This window comes from Channa argus, chromosome 3 (assembly GCF_033026475.1).
Source record: "Channa argus isolate prfri chromosome 3, Channa argus male v1.0, whole genome shotgun sequence".
NCBI classification, from domain to species: Eukaryota; Metazoa; Chordata; class Actinopteri; order Anabantiformes; family Channidae; genus Channa; species Channa argus.
The window spans coordinates 26353227-26374161 of NC_090199.1; the positions used below are offsets into that span (position 1 = coordinate 26353227).

The 20935-nt window shown below is 39.9% G+C and overlaps 1 protein-coding gene across 4 annotated transcripts in view; it reads left to right on the top strand.

Annotated features, from left to right (window-relative positions):
- rptor (regulatory associated protein of MTOR, complex 1) overlaps positions 1-20935 on the top strand; it is a 142440-nt gene that overhangs the window by 18971 nt on the left and 102534 nt on the right. For all 4 annotated transcript variants that reach the window (XM_067498392.1, XM_067498389.1, XM_067498390.1 and 1 more), the window contains one exon: positions 50-132. In XM_067498392.1, the coding sequence (XP_067354493.1) occupies positions 50-132 (83 nt within the window). The remainder of the gene's footprint in view (positions 1-49; positions 133-20935) is intronic.

The window sequence follows — 20935 nt, forward strand, 5'->3', positions numbered from 1 at the left end:
TGCTATGTGCGTGATCACAGTATTTTTGCACTCCATGTTTGTTTTCCAGATCCTCTGTCGATGAGTCCACAGAAAGCCTTGGAGACCATCGGGGCCAACCTGCAGAAGCAGTATGAAAACTGGCAACCCAGGGTGAGTGGTTACACATGAGCCAGCCTCCATCCTTCTCACATCTCTACATGCTTGCAGTGCAACAAAATGCTTAGAAATTAAATAAAAATGATTGTGGGCACTTCAGAATTTGACCTTGGTCATATCATATTATTACTGATCGATCTTGGCATCCATTTAGTAATTCTTAGATTTTTCAGAGGTGTTTTGGAAGGTTGTTTTTTTTTTTTTTTTATTAAATAGATTTTGGCTGACTATGCCCAATGCCTTGCAGGTTTTTGCCAATTCTGTGAACCTGTCTAATGTAGGTCGGAGTGGGCTTTGAAGAAAGTAGTGCGTGTTGAATATAACAATGTTTTCTTTAGGTGACCTTAAAGACATCATTTTCCATTCACTGATGTATACAAGTGTAACAAGCACTATTCTTGTCCACATGAAACACGAGTGAACCTTGCTGTGACACTGTGTACTGTGTGTACTCGGGCAAAGAAGCACCCACTTGCTCTAAGAAGTGATTCATTTGTTATTTTAAACAGATGCATCATAGTTTCTTGTAAACTCAGCTTTTATATGTTTCTATGCTTATACATGCATAAGACTTTTTGCCAGCAGCTGCTGTCCTTGGTTCCTAGCTGTAAGTAGCTCATTGTTGCCCCAGAGACTTTTGGGTCTGTTGCCCTTCTTTGAGTGGCTCTTTGGCCTTTGTGCCTTCTTGCTCGACTGAATGGCAGAAGCAGCCCCCAGCACTAAAACCACTGTCACTACAGTAAGACAAAACCCAGATAAAGCGACACAACTGAAGTTCAAGACATGGAGAAGACTTAGACACGCTAGCGTTTATGCAGTTGTTGCTACAATCTCAACACGACACCTTTGCAGGACAATTTGTGACTTGTGTTGATGCTGTAGAGAAGCAATTGGTCACAAAGGTCTGATTTCAATCAGGCACAATCATCACTCGGTCTGACCCAGAGAGGATAACATGTTTAAGTCCCCCAGGTTGACACAACATAGTAAATAAGTGAGGAGAAGCAGAGTTGGGCTGATAAAGTTTTCAGAAATAAACACACTTCTTCCCAGTCATTTGCATTTGGGTGATAACGGTACATTTGGCTGTGATTGCCAGCCAGTAACTAAGAAGACTGTCATATCTAAACTGGTTTTATGTAGCTGACAACTGCAGTGATGACACTGTAGTGTATATTGATCAGCTGCCACAGGTCTCACATTTTGATACTGCATTTTATTTTTACTTTCTGATTCTTGCCATGTCAAGTATGCATCCTGTGGGAGGGATGGAATAAAAATAACACTTGCACTTGAAATCTGATCTGAGCAGTGGAGCCCAGTTGCATTTGCAGATATTGGATTTGAATTGCATTTCAAACCACCTGCGAATATGTTTTTAAATCCAGTCGGATTTGATCATGTCTTTTTTTTTTTTTTTTTTTTTTGTCTGTTGAGAATTTGTAACGAAATGTCTGTTTCAGTATGGAATATATTGAAAAAAATAATCCGATTTTAGGTGTCTGTCTGATTGTCGCCTAACCGTGACAGGAAGGAGGAAGATGTTTTTTGAGCCAGGTGGAGAGGAAAAGCTGAATATAAAGAAAAGAGACAAGTTGGTGATAAGCAGGGTAAATTTAGTGCAATAGTTAGTTGCTTCAGAATTCACAATTGTTAATTGGCAGCTGCAAAACCCAACATGGCTGCCAAAACCATCTCATCAAGATCAAATAAAATGTGGCTGCTAAGACAGTAACACATGAGGTAAGAGGTTATGGAGGAAGACATATCCCAAGAGAGCATAGCTAAAGAGATGTGGGCTCGGGCTCGGTTGACCTGACAGGTCAGCAGCAAATGGTGGTAGGAGTGCAGGAGGAGGAGTGGGAGGGCGAGAATGCTGTTCCTTTTTTCCAGCCCGAGGATTTGCAGCTTTTGCAGCACACCACAGAGCAGAATCGCCAACACACCTTACATAAACTGTTGACAAAGCAATCAATTACACCGTAGCTTTAACCAGTTTTGTCACTCCGGAAAATAAATCCTGTAACGAAGCCATTTTGGATGAGTAGAGTTGGTAAATTTTAGATATTTTGATTTAATATCCATGTATTTTGTCACACATTTCCCATGCGTTGCCTGTGGCGTTGGTATCTGAAAATGCTGTTTGTTACTGTTGAGTTGCCTAGAGAGTTTAGCTGTGCCAAACCTGCCATCACGAATCCATTTGTCTGTGTGCTTCTGTGCTCCAATATTAACCCTCGTGGCCAGAAAACGGAGAGAGAGAGAGAGAGAGAGAGAGAGAGAGAGAGAGAGAGAGAGAGAGAGAGAGAGAGAGAGAGAGAGAGAGAGAGAGAGAGAGAGAGAGAGAGAGAGAGAGAGAGAGAGAGAGAGAGAGAGAGAGAGAGAGAGAGAGAGAGAGAGAGAGAGAGAGAGAGGAGAGAGAGAGAGAGAGAGAGAGAGAGAGAGAGAGAGAGAGAGAGTGAGTGTCTTGGCTGCTGCCCACTCACTTTCTCTACCAACTCTACCTCTTACTTCTTTCTTCATCATATTTCTCCACTCCACATCAAAGTGATATTCTTTTTCATTCTAGGCTCTCTCGTCTCCCTTCTTCCTCGTCCTCTTAATGCGTGTACCAATCTTCTTTGCTGGTGGATTTCTTGTGTTTGTTCTGTCTGTGTGTGTTCTTTTGGTTTGCACTGGAGTGAATCATAAATGTTGTAAAGCTGCTGTAATGCAGTCCGTGTACATATTCTGCAACGTGTTGTACTGTCCTCTGACTACTGTGTAGATGGCAGATGATCAGAAAGTAGAGGTCATCCACCCACTGTGGGGTCAATCTCCACCTTATTCTCCTTACCTTGGCGTTTATTTTGGTGTGTGTGTGTGTGTAAATGAGAAGCAACTGTAAAAAGGCTCTGGGTATCAATAATGTAGAAGTGTAAGTGCAGACCATATGCTATTTATTGTGGAAGCTAAGTCGGAGTAAATATTTTGACATGAGTAGCTGTAATTGTATGAAATTATTAGTACATGCCTAATTCTACTACTTTCCCGATGCTGTTTATTTTTCGGTGATTCATTGGAAGTGGTGGCCAGGCAGTTTTCAAATTACGAAGGACGGCTAATCTGCTGTTAACAGTTACTACCAATACTGAAATGAAAAAGACTTTTATGGTCATGCATTTCAGTGTTCATATTTAAAAACCCCATTGTGTGAGTTTTATCTGTGTAGCAGCCGTTCTGGAATTTCATATTGGAGATGTACAGTGCATTTTCCCATTGTCTCTATGGATTAATCCACATAGATTTGCCCTAATCAATAAACAGTTCATTTAAGATAATAAAATTATTAAATAGGTTATATTATGCATAAATCACGGGCTTATATTTAATTCTGGGACAATTGAAAATAAGTTAGTATGATATTTATCTTCAAATGGCCCATCTAATGAAGTGAGTGAAATGATTTGTTTCAGTGTTTAAGGCCCTCAAACCCACTTTGTTTGTCTTTCAGTCTAAAAGACTAGACTAAACCCCCTCCACTTGCTGCAAATGTCTAAACACACGTTCACCTCAGGCATTGTGCCTTCGACTGTGTGTAAGACCAACTGTACAGAAGAGTGTTAGTGTGTGTATATATTACAACAGATCACACAAAGGAAAATCTGGAGTCATATGCTACTGGCAGGTTAGGAAGTTAGTCCAGACATCCATCTCCCCAGCAACATTTCTTACTCCTCTGATAGGATTTTGAGGTGTTCCTTGGCCAGATGAGACGTATAATCTATCCTGGGGTTGGACACACCCAGAAGACAAATATCTGAACTAACTGTGCTGGTTTGAAAGGAGCAGCAACTTTACTCTGAGCCCCAACATTTTAGAAAGGAGGCTACCCAAAGCTGTTATGAACATATATTAGGTGAGGATAGATGAGGACATTATTTTTTTTCACATTTAAATCAAGAATTCATTACAATGTCTACAGAACTGCTGACAGCGCACATACCACCTGTCAATCTCTCAGACAAAGACTGACACTCCCACCACGAAGGCAGCAGTCCTCTTTTTATCAGGCAGAGTTTTGCATATCAATTTAAATTTTAACATTTCAAAAGCCATATATACTGAAACCTTTTCCCCAATAAATGAGTTTACTAATAATCAATGAATTAATGAACTATTTTGCTGTTCGCCTCACTCAGATGTTTATTTTCTTTTGTCTGCTCCCTCACCTGTGGAAAAACCCTGGCATGCTAACAACCAGTCGGTAATAAAGAGCCTGATGGGAAGTGACACCTGAAGCCCATTAGCATGCCTAGTGTGTGTGTGTGTGTGTGTGTGTGTGTGTGTGTGTGTGTGTGTGTGTGTGTGTGTGTGTGTGTGTGTGTGTGTGTGTGTGTGTGTGTGTGTGTGTGTGTGTGTGTGTGTGTGTGTGTGTGTGTGTGTGTGTGTGTGTGTGTGTGTGTGTGTGTGTGTGTTTGCTTATAGCTGTACACACACAGGTGACTCACATCCTCAAACACCATCACTCAATTGTCATGCTGCCACATATTACAGTAGCTTTATAACTTCAGGCTCACAATGTAATTAGAGATGGTTCTTTTCTAAAACATGAACTTAGATGCTATTGTTTCCTCACTCTTGTCCTTCCTGCCTCCTTGTGGTAGTTTTCACCTCACAGAGAGTTCTAGCCACATTAGGTCTATGTTTGTTTTCCAATATTATGTCATTTATTCTCATAATGGCAGCCAAATGTATCCAGCGTTTCATTTGTAAAACAGTAATGGACATCATATTCCACTTTAGAAAACAATTATGTTGTGCACGGGGTTGCATTTGTGTGTAAACGATGGCTGTGGCCATAAATGGAGGATTGTGTAGCATCATGTGGCACACGCTGGTCAGCAGTTTGAAGCCATAAAAATGTGGCCGTAAACTCGTGGCCCCGTAGCATCACACAACAACTCATTTGTACGAGCATGAAAGCCGATTTTCCACTTGCGATCAATAACTGTTGCCATGTTAGCTTTCTTAGTCTTATACCTCTTTAGTAGCTATGTTGTATGTCTTTGGCATGTGTTGTATATTGCTCACCATCATCATATATTTGTCAGCCACTTTTATTACCGGGCTTCTTCTTTTTTTTTTTTACTCTTTCTGTAATCTGTGCTCTTATTGCATTTGTCTGTATTGCATTACCGTCCAAAATGGATTCAACTGGGCACTGGTTCTGTTTCATACAGCTGCATCAAGAAACTACCAGTTATTGACATACCGAAGTTGGATTTCAGTTTCTCTTTGAGTTTTCTATCTCAACATTCTTCCCATTCTCTGCGATTCTCTTTTAGGCCTGACTTGTTCCTTTTCCTTTTCTTTCTACGCGTCACCCTCTTTTCTCCCTACTTCTCAGTGCTCTGTTTAGGAGTCTAGGTTGGAATTCATCCTACTTGCTCTGCTAGATGTTTGCTGTTGGAATGAAAAGCTTCTCTTGTCAAATGGCCTTTTCAAAGGCAACAAAGCACATTTTACTTGCCGAACATGTTTACGCCTCATTGCCACACAGTATAATTGTCATTTCTTATTTGATCTCTCTTCTTCTATTACTGTGCACTCTCCTCAATTTTCCCTGCATCTTGACTGGCTGTAGTCTATCAACCCCCTGCTGTGCTCTTGTCTGTAACTACTTTATGTATGAGTGAGCTGTAACACTTTGATTAGAAGTTTTCTCCTCTCAGTGGATGTGTACTAGTAAAGGATTTCTGTGTGTAGTCAATAATGATGCAAAGTAGGGTTGATTTGTATCGTATCAACTACGATATACTGTCAGAATTCTTAGCTATGCAAAGAATTTGTAATATGAGAAGCTGATGAAAAAGTTGTTTGATGTGTTTGCATACATGCAGTAACACAGTAACATGGGCATTTGACATGAGTGTACAAACGGAACAAAGTAGGTGGAAGGCTGAACGCTCACACTGAGCTAAAAGCTTGACTAATAAACTGGGGCTGTGAAGTTTAAAGGGTGTTTTACAGTATGAGGCACTGATGGAGCCACTATCAAATTTTGCTCGATTTTCTTTAGTGAGGCTACACTTAAGTGGCATGTCTCAAGTAGTGTGCTACAACCACAGTCCACACTGTGTAAACGGAAGTAGCATGATTCCGATGACTCCATTAACAGACGTCTAAACTCAATTTAACACAAAATTAAAATGCAAGAGTGTGAGAGTAATCTTAGTGACATTCATTATATCAAATGAGCCAGAAGAAAGTTGGACCAATTTTCTACTATCTGGTTGAGTGTGTGTGTGTGTGTTTATATATTTGACTATATGCCTTTTCCTTTAACTACAGGAAATGTATGGATGGATGATAAAAATTCTTAAAACAAAGATCCTAAATATAACAAATATAATTGAATAATTTATAGAAAATATGTCTTTTAGCAAACACTTTTATCCAATGCAACTTACAACTAAGCAACAGATGCTAGGAATAACTTGGGGGTTCGGTGAGAGAGAAAACAGTGAATTTATTTTAATTTTTTATGTTGTAGCAGCACGAACATGCGTATAAGTAATACCATTGACAGTGTTTCAGTTGGTGAGCTGATGAGACATGTTCTAAAAACTAAACCACAGTCACTGGGACTAGTTACACATATACATGTTTCCTGCTATGACAAGCCAAAGTGTCTGTAGTACAGAAGATGCAGACAGGATGCTCGGAAATTTCATAGTAGTGTTGTCAGACAGTTTTCAGTAGCCTTGAGTGTTGAGTTATGATTATTTTTAAATTTAAGTTTTTAATAATGGGGAGTGGGAAGGATGACAGTGTGAAACTATTAGTTTGACAGAAGCTTACACATTAATTAGCTGCATTTCCCTTTGCCAGGGAAGCAGATTTTCACTTTCTTTGTGGTGACGCTCTCACGTTGAGGTAACTTGAGTGTAACGTGCATCTAGTAGAGTTTGTGAAGCTGCAGTCACTGTAAAGGTTACAGCTTTTTGACTAACAGAAGAATTGTCCATTACTTTCATGAAAGAGATATTCATTAGTTTACATTTTTCTATCAGGGGAAGCATCTAGTTTAAGGGCAGCATTTCAATCACGGGAGAAAAGAAACAACTCAATCATGTTAGAATAAGTGTGTAGCCAGCCGTAATGGGATGTGGTTTGGTCACATCTTGTGTGCAAATGTGTGCTGACAAAGCATTTGCATTCAGGATAGGAAGTCTCTGCACACACTTTATTCGAAATAACCAACTTTAAAAGCCAAGATACCAGCAAATTGATGTGGATCTTTTTAACACTTTATGATTTCTATTTGGACAAGAAAACATTTTTTCCTTATTTAGTAAGAGAAGATTGTTCACTTCCTGGCTTTGGCCTTCATAGAGCACTGGTACTTCCTCTCCACACTCAATAACCAACACTACTCCACCCACATGATTCCTCTCACAGCTCTCAAGTCAGTTAAATCCCATTTGAGCTCAATTGAAGACCAGTTTGTGCGGGAAGCTGCAGATTGAATAACGTGATGCAGAAGCTGTCTTAATGACACCCCCCCCCCCTCTTCCTGTCCATTTGCACTCAGTCCTGTAGGAGCCACAGACAAAAATTATTAACTCACTGGAAGACTTATGAACATACAACCAATACATCTATAAACAATTGTGCTGATGAGGAAGGCAACTGGTCATTGCTGCCATATCCTTGTGGGAGAAACAGAGAGGAAGCCTATTGATCATCTGTCTCACCTACTGATCATCTCATAAATATCCCCTAAATGACAGCAAGCCAGTGTTCATTGTTAGATGGAGATTATGTCAACATTGTATGTCAACCTGATGCAATACAATTATTATATTTAATTAACTGAACTAATGCTTTGCTCAGCTTGGCGTCAGGACCCAGCATGGATGCAGGTTTGTGGTAAGTGGATGCACCTGCAAGTGAAGCAGTAATGTTTCATTGATCCTTACCCCTTAGGGTGAGAGAAAGTTAATCTCTCGTTCTTTGTAAATGGCACATGCTTTCATTAGCTGTGAACTGTGCTCAGTAAAAGTAGATTTGTGTTTCTCCATCCTTGTCTGCTGAGTGGAAGGTGACAAACGGATAACTGTGATAACATGACAGTGTTTCCTGTGGATCAAGAGGTTTGGCGGCCGGGGGGAGGGGGGGAAACACAGTCATGAGACCGTACACCATGAGTTAATTTAATCGAGTTCATTGTTAAAGTTTGCTGAATGTGTTCTGGAAAACATTACTGTCAGCGTGACAGAGGGGCCAGTCAGCTGGAAACCTTGATGACCACCTTGCTGTAAGTTAATTTTATTATACGCTAAATATCTTTGTGTACAGGGGCAGAGAGGGAGGGAATAAAATGGGGAGAATGGTGGGAAAAAATAGTAAAGGAGACTAAATTTTGAAGAGGGTGGTTGAATGAATCAAGTTTGTTTGTTTATCCAGTGTTTTCTCCTGCATGTATGTGCATGATCTTCATGAAAGAGAATTGAATATGTAGGTATTACACACAATGCAGTTTTTTTTTGTTGTTGTATTTTTATAGTTTGCATTGAATATTACAGAATAAAGTAAACTTCACATATTAAAATGCAAAATGCATTGATTATTTTCCTGTAGCTTTCAGCCCTACTAGATACCTTTCATGTCATAGCCATCTTTTGACATTCAACCAAACTTTCTTTAGCATACAGTAAAAAGAATTTAATTAGCTTTGTTGTTTCCGTACTTTCGGAGGGGACTGTACATGTGTAACCTCACATGCTCTTAGTCATGCTGCTGTCTCCAACAAGCCATACCCATCCGTGTGCGCACTCATTGAGCTTCAGTGTCTACTCAGCTCAGGGACTAATGGCTCGTGGGTGACATTTACTATTATTACGTGTGTGTGTTTGTGTGAGGAAGTCCAGCAAGGATGCAGGACAACAAAGGACAACACAGGAGGGCCAGGATGTGAATCAGTGGACAGAGATTAAAGATACACCCTCCTCCTCGCATACAGCTATTATTTCTTTTAGTGATGTGTAAAAATGTGTCGCTCTGACTGCCTGTGCATGCCAATTCAGCAAGCTTCCAGCTAAGCAGAGTGTGGGCACCGGTGTATTGGTGTGTTCAAGGACAATGGTGCAAACTGGGGGCGGATCCAATCAGCAGAGGACTTTCTTATTTTAAAACTGTGGAGGAGCACAGCGATGACAAAAGCCACCCATCCTTAAAGACATTTTTGTCTTTGCAAGTCTTCTGAGTCACTTCACCGCCTGCCTTGCTGCCTTTTCTTCTGCATGCTGATACAACCAGGGCCTATGGTCTACAAATGTTCTTTATTATTAACACAGCTCAACCCAGTCAGCTGTAGCTGCGATATTAAATTCAAAAGCTCTTTTGTTCTGTGCTGTGAGTTCAAGTGTCTCTCAAAATTGTCCCCAGAGGACAATGGAATTTTTTTTCATTTACTCAGAGTAGATTTGGCACCGCTTTCCTACGAGGCTGATTATAAAAAGCAAATAGTGGTGTATTCAAAGAAGATGTATAAGGAATATGGGGGAAAGAATTCAGTTTGGCACTGAGTGGTGCCAGAAGTAGCTGTTTAATGGACAGAGAGAGTTTCTGAGCATAAGTTTAAACTTGCTATATAATTATGCAACACCTGCACTGGCAAGATGAAGTATGTGATCCCTTTAGAAAAATAACGGATTGATTGGTTTGATCTGATTTTCAGTTAGATAGAGACAGTGTTCTAAAGCGAATAACACAAATCCTAATACTGTACTTCAAGACTACTGAACACACCAGTGAATCCCTCGGGTATTGATTTCAATAAAATCTTGCATGTTTCACGCAGCTGTTATGCTCCAATCTTTATCAATTTTAGCTATCTGTGCTGCCGGTGTGTCAGCTCAGGTGCCAGTGCCGCTTCACATGCATAAATGAGACCTAAAGCCTGAAGCCCAAATCTCTTTTTCAGGCCTATTCATGAAAAATGTAAAATCCAATTTATTTTAACTGCGTGAACCAATTGGTGGCCCAGATAAGCTGATGAACTTATGAGAATGCTGACGATCTATTAGCAAGAGAACTTGGGGTCTTCTTTCTTTTATTCTGCCTAAGTTTTATTTTCTCACCTCTCTCCTCTCTTCTGAAACCCAAAATAGTTTTCTACAACATGTTGCCTTTTGCTGCAGCTGCACACAGAGCCTCTGCAAATAGAGACTAACCTCCTTGCTGAGGTTGCAATGGCATAAAAGTATCTGAAATACACAGTCAGTTACGAGACTGAGTTTACTGATCATATAAGGCAATGGACAATAGGATGTTGGCCATAGTTTTTGCTGTTTTCATTTCTGTTCTTTAATAAGATACAAAAGGGAAGTACGTAGCTCATGTCATGAAAAAATGTGATTTATTGAACTGAAAGTAATAAGTTGTTCTACAATCAATACAACATTTGTGACAAGCTTTTCCTGTTGTTTTAAAAGCAGTTAAAATATTCATGCTTCACTCTCTAATAATTATTAAGTTTTATTTTCTCAAAGTGGCTTCAATTAGAGAGCGAGTTCTTCCAAATATGCACTCAGCAGATTGTGATATCAGTCATCACGCCCCCTCTTATTAGTGTGGAATACAAAGTCTTAATGTCACAACACTGAAATGTGGCTGCTCAGTCAGCTGCTACCCAGCATCCTTCACTCCCAAGTCTCTCTCACTGTGAGTGAACTCCACTGTCCTTCACTTTAGGGGTGGGGAGCAGGGCCCTGCTTGTTGTTACCTGGTTCAGGTGTGTTGAGTCAGTCAGAAGCTGCAAGAGCAGTGTGTCAGGCAAAGATGGCTGGAAAACAAGCAGACACAGGCCTTGAGCATAGGGTTCCCCACACCTGCCCTATTGCCTCTGAATGCTGGGACCTTCCCTTTTACCTTTGCATTAATTAGTAGGACAGCAGCTTGTAAAGATTGGTAGTGGCCCCCTTTACCTCTCCAGTCCTCTGCTAGTAGCTCGAAAGTTGATGTGGAGCAGTTTCATTAGCTTTTATGTAAGGAAAATTTAACACCCATTAATTGCTCAATTTCATTGTTTACTAGAATCTAGGGAACTGAATTAGAAATGATCTAATTACCTGAATTATTATTATTATTATTATTATTATTATTATTATTATTATTATTATTTAATTATTTCATTGACAGAGGAAGACATTTTAAACATTTAGACATTGGTTCATTCTATTGTGCAGTTGAATACATTATGAAGTCAAAGTTTTGGTATTGTAACAAGGATAGTGTATAGAACATCCCACATTTTCGTTAAGGATGTTGGACTCGTAACAGCGAGTAGGCAGTGACTCACTGGCCTTTTTTGACTCAATGAAGCTTTTCTTCAGTGTTTTGGTTCTTTTTGCAATTATGTCATGCAAAGCCTTGGTTTTTTTCAGCTGCCCTACAATAGCTAATATATGCCTCCACGTCTTCAGACTCTCCATGTTCATGTGCAAATTGAGCTTTTCCTGGACAGTGTGCTGATTATGAACATAATTAAATAATTTCACTATAGTTCACGTTTCCAAGTAAAGAAAACGGTGCCCTGCTGAAACCTAATGTATGAAGTCTGTGAACCATCTAACAGGTTGACTGAGCTTAGAGATTCTTCCAAGGCCATCAAGCCCCAGCCATGAAGAGTTTGACAGGGTTTCTTTCTTCTTTCCTGTCCCTTGGCATCATTAAAAGGAAGGGAGAGTCTTCGCAGGATTACAGGGGTTTGACGACTGCCACAGGCTGTGGACAATTGATCATTATCCATCTCCCCTGTACTACTTCACTTCCTCCTCCCTCCTATTTTTAATTCACTGTGGGTTTCTTTTAGGCCTTGTCCACACTAAATCTCTCCACCTTTTCTTTTTCCTCCCTTTGACTGTTCCTACTTCTCACCACCACCATGTCCTCATTTCTTTGAATGATTCATCTTTCCACCATTTTATTTCTACTGTGCTGAACTTGTTGTAAAGAAAGACGTAGGCTTTAACGTCCCAGAGACCAGCAGTGAGATAAAGAAGAGCTCTTAAACTCTTTAGAGACAGTATAATACACAAAGTAGTGTGAGATAAAACCAAGACGGTGGCATGTGATTAAGTTTGCTGAAGTCTCAAATTTAGTAAAGCACTTAAATCAGTCAAGACTTTACGTCATAAGACACAGAGTTTCCCCTTTCATCATTAATTTGTTTTTTCAGTTTTCTCTCTCTTTGCCTTACCTGGTTTTAATCAAAACTGAATAGCAACGTAGTCCAGAGGAACAGCTTGTTCCTGGCCGTGACCAAACTGATCTGAACTAAGCAACTGTGCAGTGTGTTACCATGGGACAGGTGCCCATTTATATACAGAAGTTAATGTCAAACAGTCAGATTTTTGGCCGATTCTCTTTGCTATGCGTCTGTGACAAGTACAGTCTCAGCTCCTGCCAAAGGCTCATTACATGTACAATAGAAATGGATCAGAGCTTTCTTGTCATACCTGAAAGAAATTATACATGATCTTTGAACATGCTTGTGTACCCCAAAACAAATGGAATCGTGGTCTGTGCTGTCACTACATGTTTTCTTACATTGTGCCTACTCCTCTGGTGTAAGTGTTTAAATTGCATTAATAAAAATTGACATAATTTCAGGTAGGACGGAGGTACGAAAGCATTTAATCAAATCTGATTCAAGTATTGTATCAACCACCATCATAAAGTCTGATCCAAAATGGAAGTGAATACATACCTAGCTTTCACATTAGGGAGAGTAATAGATCTCAGAACTAAATGTCTTCTTCTTTTCCTTTGGGCTGTTCCCTTTCAGGGGTCTCCACAGTGCATCTATCATGTGCCTCCATCTAACCCTGTCCTCTGCATCCTCTTCTCTCACACCAACTAACTTCATGTCCTCTCTCACTACATCCATAAATCTCCTATTTGGTCTTTCTCTAGACCTCCTGCCTGGCAGCTCCAACCTCAGCATCCTTCTACCAATATATTCATAGTTTCTCCTCTGAACATGTCCGAACCACCTCAATCTGGCCTGTCTGTCTTTATCTCTGAAACATCTAACATGAGCTGTCCCTCTGACTTCCTCATTCCTGATCCTGTCCATTCTCGTCACTCCCAAAGAGAACCTCAATATCTTAAGCTCTGCTACCTCCAGCTCTGCCTCCTGTCTTTTATTTAGTGCCACTGTCTCTAAGCCGAACAACATCTCTGGTCTCACCAGCGTCTTGAACATCTTTCCTTTCATTCTTGCTGATACTCTTTTTATCACACAACACACCTGACACTTTTCTCCACCCGTTCCAACCTGCCTGCACTCGCCTCTTCACTTCTTTTCCACACTCTCTGTTGCTCTGAACCGTTGACCCTAAGTACTTAAAGTCCTGCACCTTCTTCACCTCTGCTCCCTGTAACCTCACTGTTCCACCTGGGTCCCTCTCATTGACACACATGTATTCTGTCTTGCTGCGGCTAAGCTTCATTCCTCTGTTTTCCACAGCAGACCTCCACCTCTCTAGATTTTCCTCCACCTGCTCCCTGCTCTCACTACAAATCACAATGTCATCTGCAAACATCATAGTCCACGGAGATTCCTGTCTAACCTCATCTGTCAGCCTGTCCATCAGCAGAGCAAACAAGAAGGGGCTCAGAGCTGATCCTTGATGCAGACCCACCTCCACCTTGAACTCCTCTGTCACACCTACAGCTCACCTCACCACTGTCTTACAGCTCTCATACATGTCCTGCACCACTCTAACATACTTCTAATCATGTGTTTTACGTCAAATGCCCTTCCTGACACAACCCTCTGCATTTATCCAGACTTGGGACTGGCTCAAGAAGACACTGGCTTGTGCCCCCTTGCGGATGCATTAAATCTTAGAACTAAATGTAAGATTGTTAAAACATGTAAGAACAGTTTACTCAGTGTCTGACCAGGTTGCACACATGTATTAACACTACATAGTTGTGTGAAATTTCAGTAACGTCAGACAACATGGGTCTTCAAGCAATTTGTACTGCATACTTCAACACATGGTATTTGGCTGAGCATATTAGCCAGCCTGACTTACATTCACTTCATCTGTCAGTCATGTGACCAGAGGACACTTGATAATAGTGAATGAGTTGTCAAAACATTTACAGCATATAAGTAACTTGATGGGAAAAGTATAATAGGACTAGAATTGTGCGCACACAAATGAAAGCGAATTGTCCAAACAAAGAGAAGGAAGGCCGAAAAAGAGATGTTAAAGAATATAGAGGAAAGGGTTTATCACAGCCAATCCACAAGCCCAGCCAACCTAATGAAGACGGATAGTGGTTCTAGCTGTCAATGCAGTAGACTTATCTCTACACATGTGCCACATGTTATGGGACTGATCTGAAACATTTAGTCACTAGGAGCTGAGCCTGTTTAGACGAAAGTTTAACAATAGATCTCGGTTTCTTCTTCCTTTTTCTCTCTCAGCAGTGGCATGACCTTGTAACTTCAGAGGAGTCAGAAGAGCAGAAATAGTTCTTCTGCTCCGATGGCTTCAAGAATAATCCTTTATCCAGCTCCTTTGTTATCCTACTGTCGTCCTTTTCAGAGCATTGTTGTCTCAAAAAATGTGGAAGGTTATAGCATTACTATTCTAGAACTAAAGCCACCTTGACAGTCTGCATCACGATCAGCTTTCTCACCCAGTGAAGCCTCTCTAATTGCTATGAATGAAAATAACAGTGATACGCCTGAAACATTTAAGATTCCTTTCTCAAAACTAAGGACTAACTAAGGACCGTGTCTTTAAGTCAGCAAAAAAAAAAAAAAAGCTGGCAGCTTTATTAAAATAGAAAGATGTAAGAAAGAATTTATTAACAATGTTTTTTTGTTCTTCTGTAAACAGTGTTCTGTGACCCTGAGTGTCCTTTGTGTCATGTCAGACTGTATTGATCCATGCGGGAATTCGGTTTTAACTTAGTCCCCATTTTTCCAGGGAGGTCAGGGGTCGGGGTCATGTACACAGTAGTGTCTCTTGAGCTGGCATGGATTCATCATCTCACTGTGGATAACTGACACATAAAACAATTCATTTCTCATCGGCTTAAAGAGATACAACAGATACAGAGGGGCATAAGAGAAATTATGATTTTCTGTAGATGCCACACATTTGTAGGGTTAGGCAGACTTTTATTTTGATTGAATACAGTTCAAATTCGGCGTATCAAATCCCTGTAATCATTAAGCTCTCAACTGTGAGGTAAGTTTCTTGTTCCCTTCATTTAAAAAAAGAAATAATATTACTAATATTCTTAATTCTTAACAAAAACTACTGGTACAACCAAATTTAGCAACTTAAGTGCAGAATCTTGATTCTTGAACTCTGGAAGCAATTCTCGATACCCGACCCTAGTTACTTGTAAATATCTGCCAGTGTTTGTATGGGTAACAGTTATAATAATAATAAGAGTGTTAAATATCAAAGCCTTGTCACACCAGCATTTACATTTTGCATTTACAGCATATACATACATTTTGGTCTGAAACAAGTTCATTTCAGTTTATTATCTCAAGATTGGTGGCTTCAACTGCAGGAACAAATTCAATGAATATTTTTTTTAACGTAAATTTACATAAATTCAAAGCACTATTACAGTTCTGGCTAGGGAATAGGTATTCTTTGGAACTATTTTAATACTGGCGCAGAACCGAATACTTGAAAAGCAGTGTCATTGCCTAAACTGGGCCTGAATCTATGCTATAGGGGAAAAAATTTACATAACTAAGATTAAAGACATTAAAGGACATTTTTTTCATTTGTACAGCAAATTGGACCTTTATACCTTTAATAATATTACTACCTACATTCACGGGTAGAATAAGTGTTTTTATTGCACTACGATTTAGGCTGAAATGTTGTAAGAACACATTGTATTGATAGGTTGGTAGAAATGATGACCTAGATGTTGGAGAAACTAATTTGCGATTGAAAGAATGCATGTGCAATTGCTGGAACAAGGCGATTATAGGTGGACGGGACAAGTGAAAAGTGATTGTTTGGCCCTTGGTTAACACATTTGGGGTGCCCTTGACAAAAGGACATTTAGTATGTCACTCACTTTGCAGAAAACAACAGATAATATGCCTTAAGCATCCATACATCCACTGCATCATGTAGCCTAGTATGGTAGGCTGCTGTATATCGACACATGGAAAACGAGGAATATGAAAAGTTTTAAAGCCTACTTTTGAATAGCGTTACTTTAGACCTAAGATACACGTCGCCTGGCCCAAAATTTGGAAGTATGACTCATGTTGTCAAACTTGATGATATCGGCAAGCCGTAGTGTTGGATTATGGGCTTCATTCAGACGAATCAGTTGTGGGTGTTTTGTGGCGGAGAGGTCAAAATGAGGGAATCATGCTCTTTATGCGGTTTTTTTATGTTTTATTGGATATTTGATTCTCAGTCTACTTAATATATAACGTTTCAGTGAAAGCCTAGAAGCAGCCTTGGCCAGTGTTTGCTTTTAGTTTGCTTTTACCGCTATAAAGGGGATTTTTGTACTGTGTCTTTCCTGTCTTTAAGATATATTTGATTAAATGATGATTGACGTTAAAAATACTTTGAAGGTATACCTAACTGGAAATTGCTGTCTCCTAAGCTTTTGTTATCTAATACTGTCCTTTCTCTCCAACTCCTTCCTACTCTCTTCCCCCAGCAGTCCCCCAGCAAGTGCATCACCTCCTCCTATCACTAGGAGACTATCAGCTTTCTTCTTCAGGATGTTTGAAGCACAGGATATGTTTTTCCTCTTCCTTTCTCCCCTCCTCATTTCCCTCTTCACCTTGTTCTTAGGTCTCACGTTTCTCAGCTTTATCTTTTTTTTCCTATTCACCTCTATTTTTCAGTCCTGAGATCCCTTTCTGTCTGCTAATTGCTGTAGGCTGCAATAGTGGCAGCCGGAGCAGATGAAGACAACACAATAAAACTAAATAAATGTAGTTATTTTACCTCCAGTAAAAAGAAAAGGGCAGAATTCTTACCTCCATGCTGCTGCTTGTATTTGTGCCCAGGTTGTAGAATGAAAGAAAGTCACTGTGTCTCTGTAGAAGCTGTAATGTTGGGCACCTATTAGCAGCAGTTAGTATGTGACAGTTTTTCGCTGCACGGTCGCCGTGTTGGCAGGACATTAGAGTAATCAAGAAGAGACGGGACCATTGTTTGCTCAATGACTTGGGTTGCATATTCAGAATAGTAGGGTCTGATCTTTCTCATGTTGTTGAGTGAACAGCATGGCTGTGAGATTGAGGAGATGTGATCAGTAAAGGTCAGTTAGATCAACTAAGACCACCAGTTTTTGCGAATGCTGTGCTGTGACTAGAAGACTAGAAGTGAGACGATGGAGAGAGAGAGAGAGAGAGAGAGAGAGAGGCAGAAAAGAGCGATAAGACAGTAGAGTCATCTGGTGGAAACGAAGAGCTTTGTGTCATCTGCATATTATTGATATGAAAAGCCATTTGAAGAAGATAAGAGAGCAGAATACTGAGACCTGGAGCACAGGCATGGAAAGGGAGTAGGAGTTATACCAGACAGAGCTGTACCAGAGATACTCAAGTCAGAGAGTGAAAACAGGAGGTTCTTGTGGTTCACAATGTCCAAAGCTGCCTTAGGACTAAGACAGAAAATTGATCCACATCCATCATGCAGTGGAATTTGTCCTCCTCATGTAACCCATTCCTCTGAGAGGGGAAGTGGGCAGCCATAGACGACACCCGGGAAGCTAACGCTTAGTGTTACACTCAAGGACACACCTGTTGTGTGGGCTGACATTTGAATTGGGAGACTTCTTTATCCCACCCTGATGTCCTACCCATCTTTTTACTCAGTTTATTTCAGTCTTGGTATATGTCACATTTTTCATGTACCTTAAGTACTGTAGAGTCATTCAAAAACAGAATAAGCAGTAGTATGCGGTCTTAACATGTCATTCTGCCAATGCAGGCTGTTTTGAAATGCATTGACACTTTCATTTCCCTATTTGGTGCCAGCTTTTGAAACTTGAAGTCACCCAACATTTGATTTTATTTATTTATTAATCTTGTGTTGGAGTAGGAGGTTTTACTGTTTAAGTTTACATGTAGAGTAAATGAGGCAAAGGAAACTTTCAGAAATGCAGTGATGCCAGTCTCCTGGGAAATATCAAACAAATAAACATTAGGTCTAAGTGATTTATCTTTCTATGCTGGTGCACTGCCTTTGTTGTTATTGATGCTTACATTGTCCCATTAGTAATTCAGCTTCTGAGTAGCTGGATAATCCAAAATACACATCATTTTAATGAGATTTCCTGTAAGTGCAACATAACCATCGAACAAATATGGGAAACTGGACAAATCATCCAGCGTAATGTCAGGAATTTTCTGTGAGTGCTTTTAGGCTACCTTGTCTTTCCTTTTTCTGACATAATACAGGGCCAATCCAATAAAGCCAGTCTTTAGTTTCTTACTGAGTGTGATTATGTTTAATGCAATATGAATGGAGTCTTTTTTTGCAGCCATTACTTCTCTCTGTGTTGAGAGATTCTCTCTCACTCATTGTTAGCACAGCATAGCTACATCCATAAAGACTATTAGATCTGATGATGCTGTTGCTGTTTTTAGTGAAAAAAAAAGGGTTCCCTGAGTTTTCTAGGAAGAAAGAAATGCACTTTGTTGTCCTTTTCCCATTGCAGGTCTGGGGGAAGGAGGAGAAGGGGTGGTGGTGGTGGTTGGTGGTGTGTTTAGAGTTGAAGAACATGTACACACATACCAACAGTGGAAAACAAGTAATTTTTATGCATGTTCAGTGGAATATGCCCCAAAGGCTGTTGGTGCAACTTCACACACACAAACCCACATAACAATTTCATTAATCACAGCATTGCTGGCTTAACTGACATCCACAGATCTACAACTCGTTTACTGTACACACACACACACACACACACACACACACACACACACACACACACACACACACACTTATACTCACTAAGAAGGCACATAAGCACCACAATTGCTGTTTAACATGTTTATGCATGTTTATATAACATGAAAATGCAGAAAGGCCATCCCTCCCAGCCCCCCTCAAACTACCTCAAATCAAATTTGAATGCTGCTGGGTTAGCGTTATTAGAATTATGTTTGTAATTATGTCTAAAAAATTTATGTTTGGGGAAAAAGTAGAAGTTACTACAACAAATACAGTACATACACTGTACAATGGCCGGTAGACCCATAAAGTTAGGCAGGTAGGTTTCACAACTTGATTCACAAACAGTAGCTCCGTAGCTACTGTATGTAAAGTAGGTTACTCCACAACAAAACTCACTAGCCACTTCATTAGCTACACCTGTGCGATCTCATGCTATCCAATGCATTTGTTTCAGTTTTTAAATTTAAACTGTCAGAAAGGTGATAATTCTACAGCATGTGTTTATTAATTATGTCAGTGGATGGTGGAGTTGTTTTGGAATGCATTAATATATATATAATATATATGGTGTTATAAATAATAAATGTATCCCAAGACACAGGTATTACTGTATTAATCTAACATTTTTAGTTGTAAATTTTTAGTTAATAGTAGTAGCCTCTAGTTATTCAGCGTTTTTTATTTTATTTATTTAGAAAGTTCTATTTGATTTTAGACCTTGCAGCTTTCCAGAGAAAATGACGTGAACGCTGAATTAAAATTTCTCTAGCACCATCTTATAGAAACTGAACATCATAACATTCATCATAAGATTACTTGTAGGTTGTTGTTCTGCACTGCACCAGATTGTACTGGTGTATTTAATAAAGCAGTAGTGGTAATTTTACCAAACTAATTTAACACGTGGACCTCTACGTATGTTCCACAGCAGTAGCTTTGACAAGAAATTGACACCTTTTATGGATACACAGGTGTAAGAAGAGTAAAATGTTTTGTAACTTATCCATTCATGTTATATGAACAGTATTTATTTAATCCGCTTATACTTGAGTGCAGGAAAGTACATATTGTCTTCTTCAGGTCATGATGCATGCTGAGCCACTGAGCGCTAATGAGGAGACAGGGGAACCACACATGTGGGCACACAAGCACTAATGCACACGCACAATAAAAATATGATAAAAAGAAATCCAAACAGTCAGGTAAACATTCATTTGGACACAGACAAACACACAGAGGTAATTTGTTCCATCCAACTTGCTTGCAAAAAAAGGCCCATTGATCCAGTTATAAATATGTCTCGAGCAACCCCTCAGCGCTCCTGCTGAGTTATTCGAATAAACTATGCAGTCGGTATAAACTTGTTAATGCCGAGAGGAAAACTCTGGTGTGTATTGCAGCTCTCTTGCTTTCTGTAGTTGTGCTTGTGTACTGTATGTATGTGTGTATGTACAGTATGTCGTTGTGTCAGAATGACCCCTTAAATGGAGAAACACTTCACTGGTGACCGGACAGACATCCTCTGTGTGCTTCTAATGACATACTTGTACATTACACGCTTATGTGTATAATGTCCAGTTCATCCCCGGCACACTGACGTAGAACTATTTCTGAACCGTTGTGGATTATTACGTTTGAATCAAGTAAGTCAATTTCCTCCTCATCATTCTGCCCGACAAGCCTCTGATGAGTCTACCAAATTCACCTGAGAGTCACGTGAACATGTACTTCAGTAAGATCTCTAAACACTTGATTATCTCATATTTGCTAGGAACATTAAAGGACACATTCGCAATAAATGATATTTATTGGTTGTA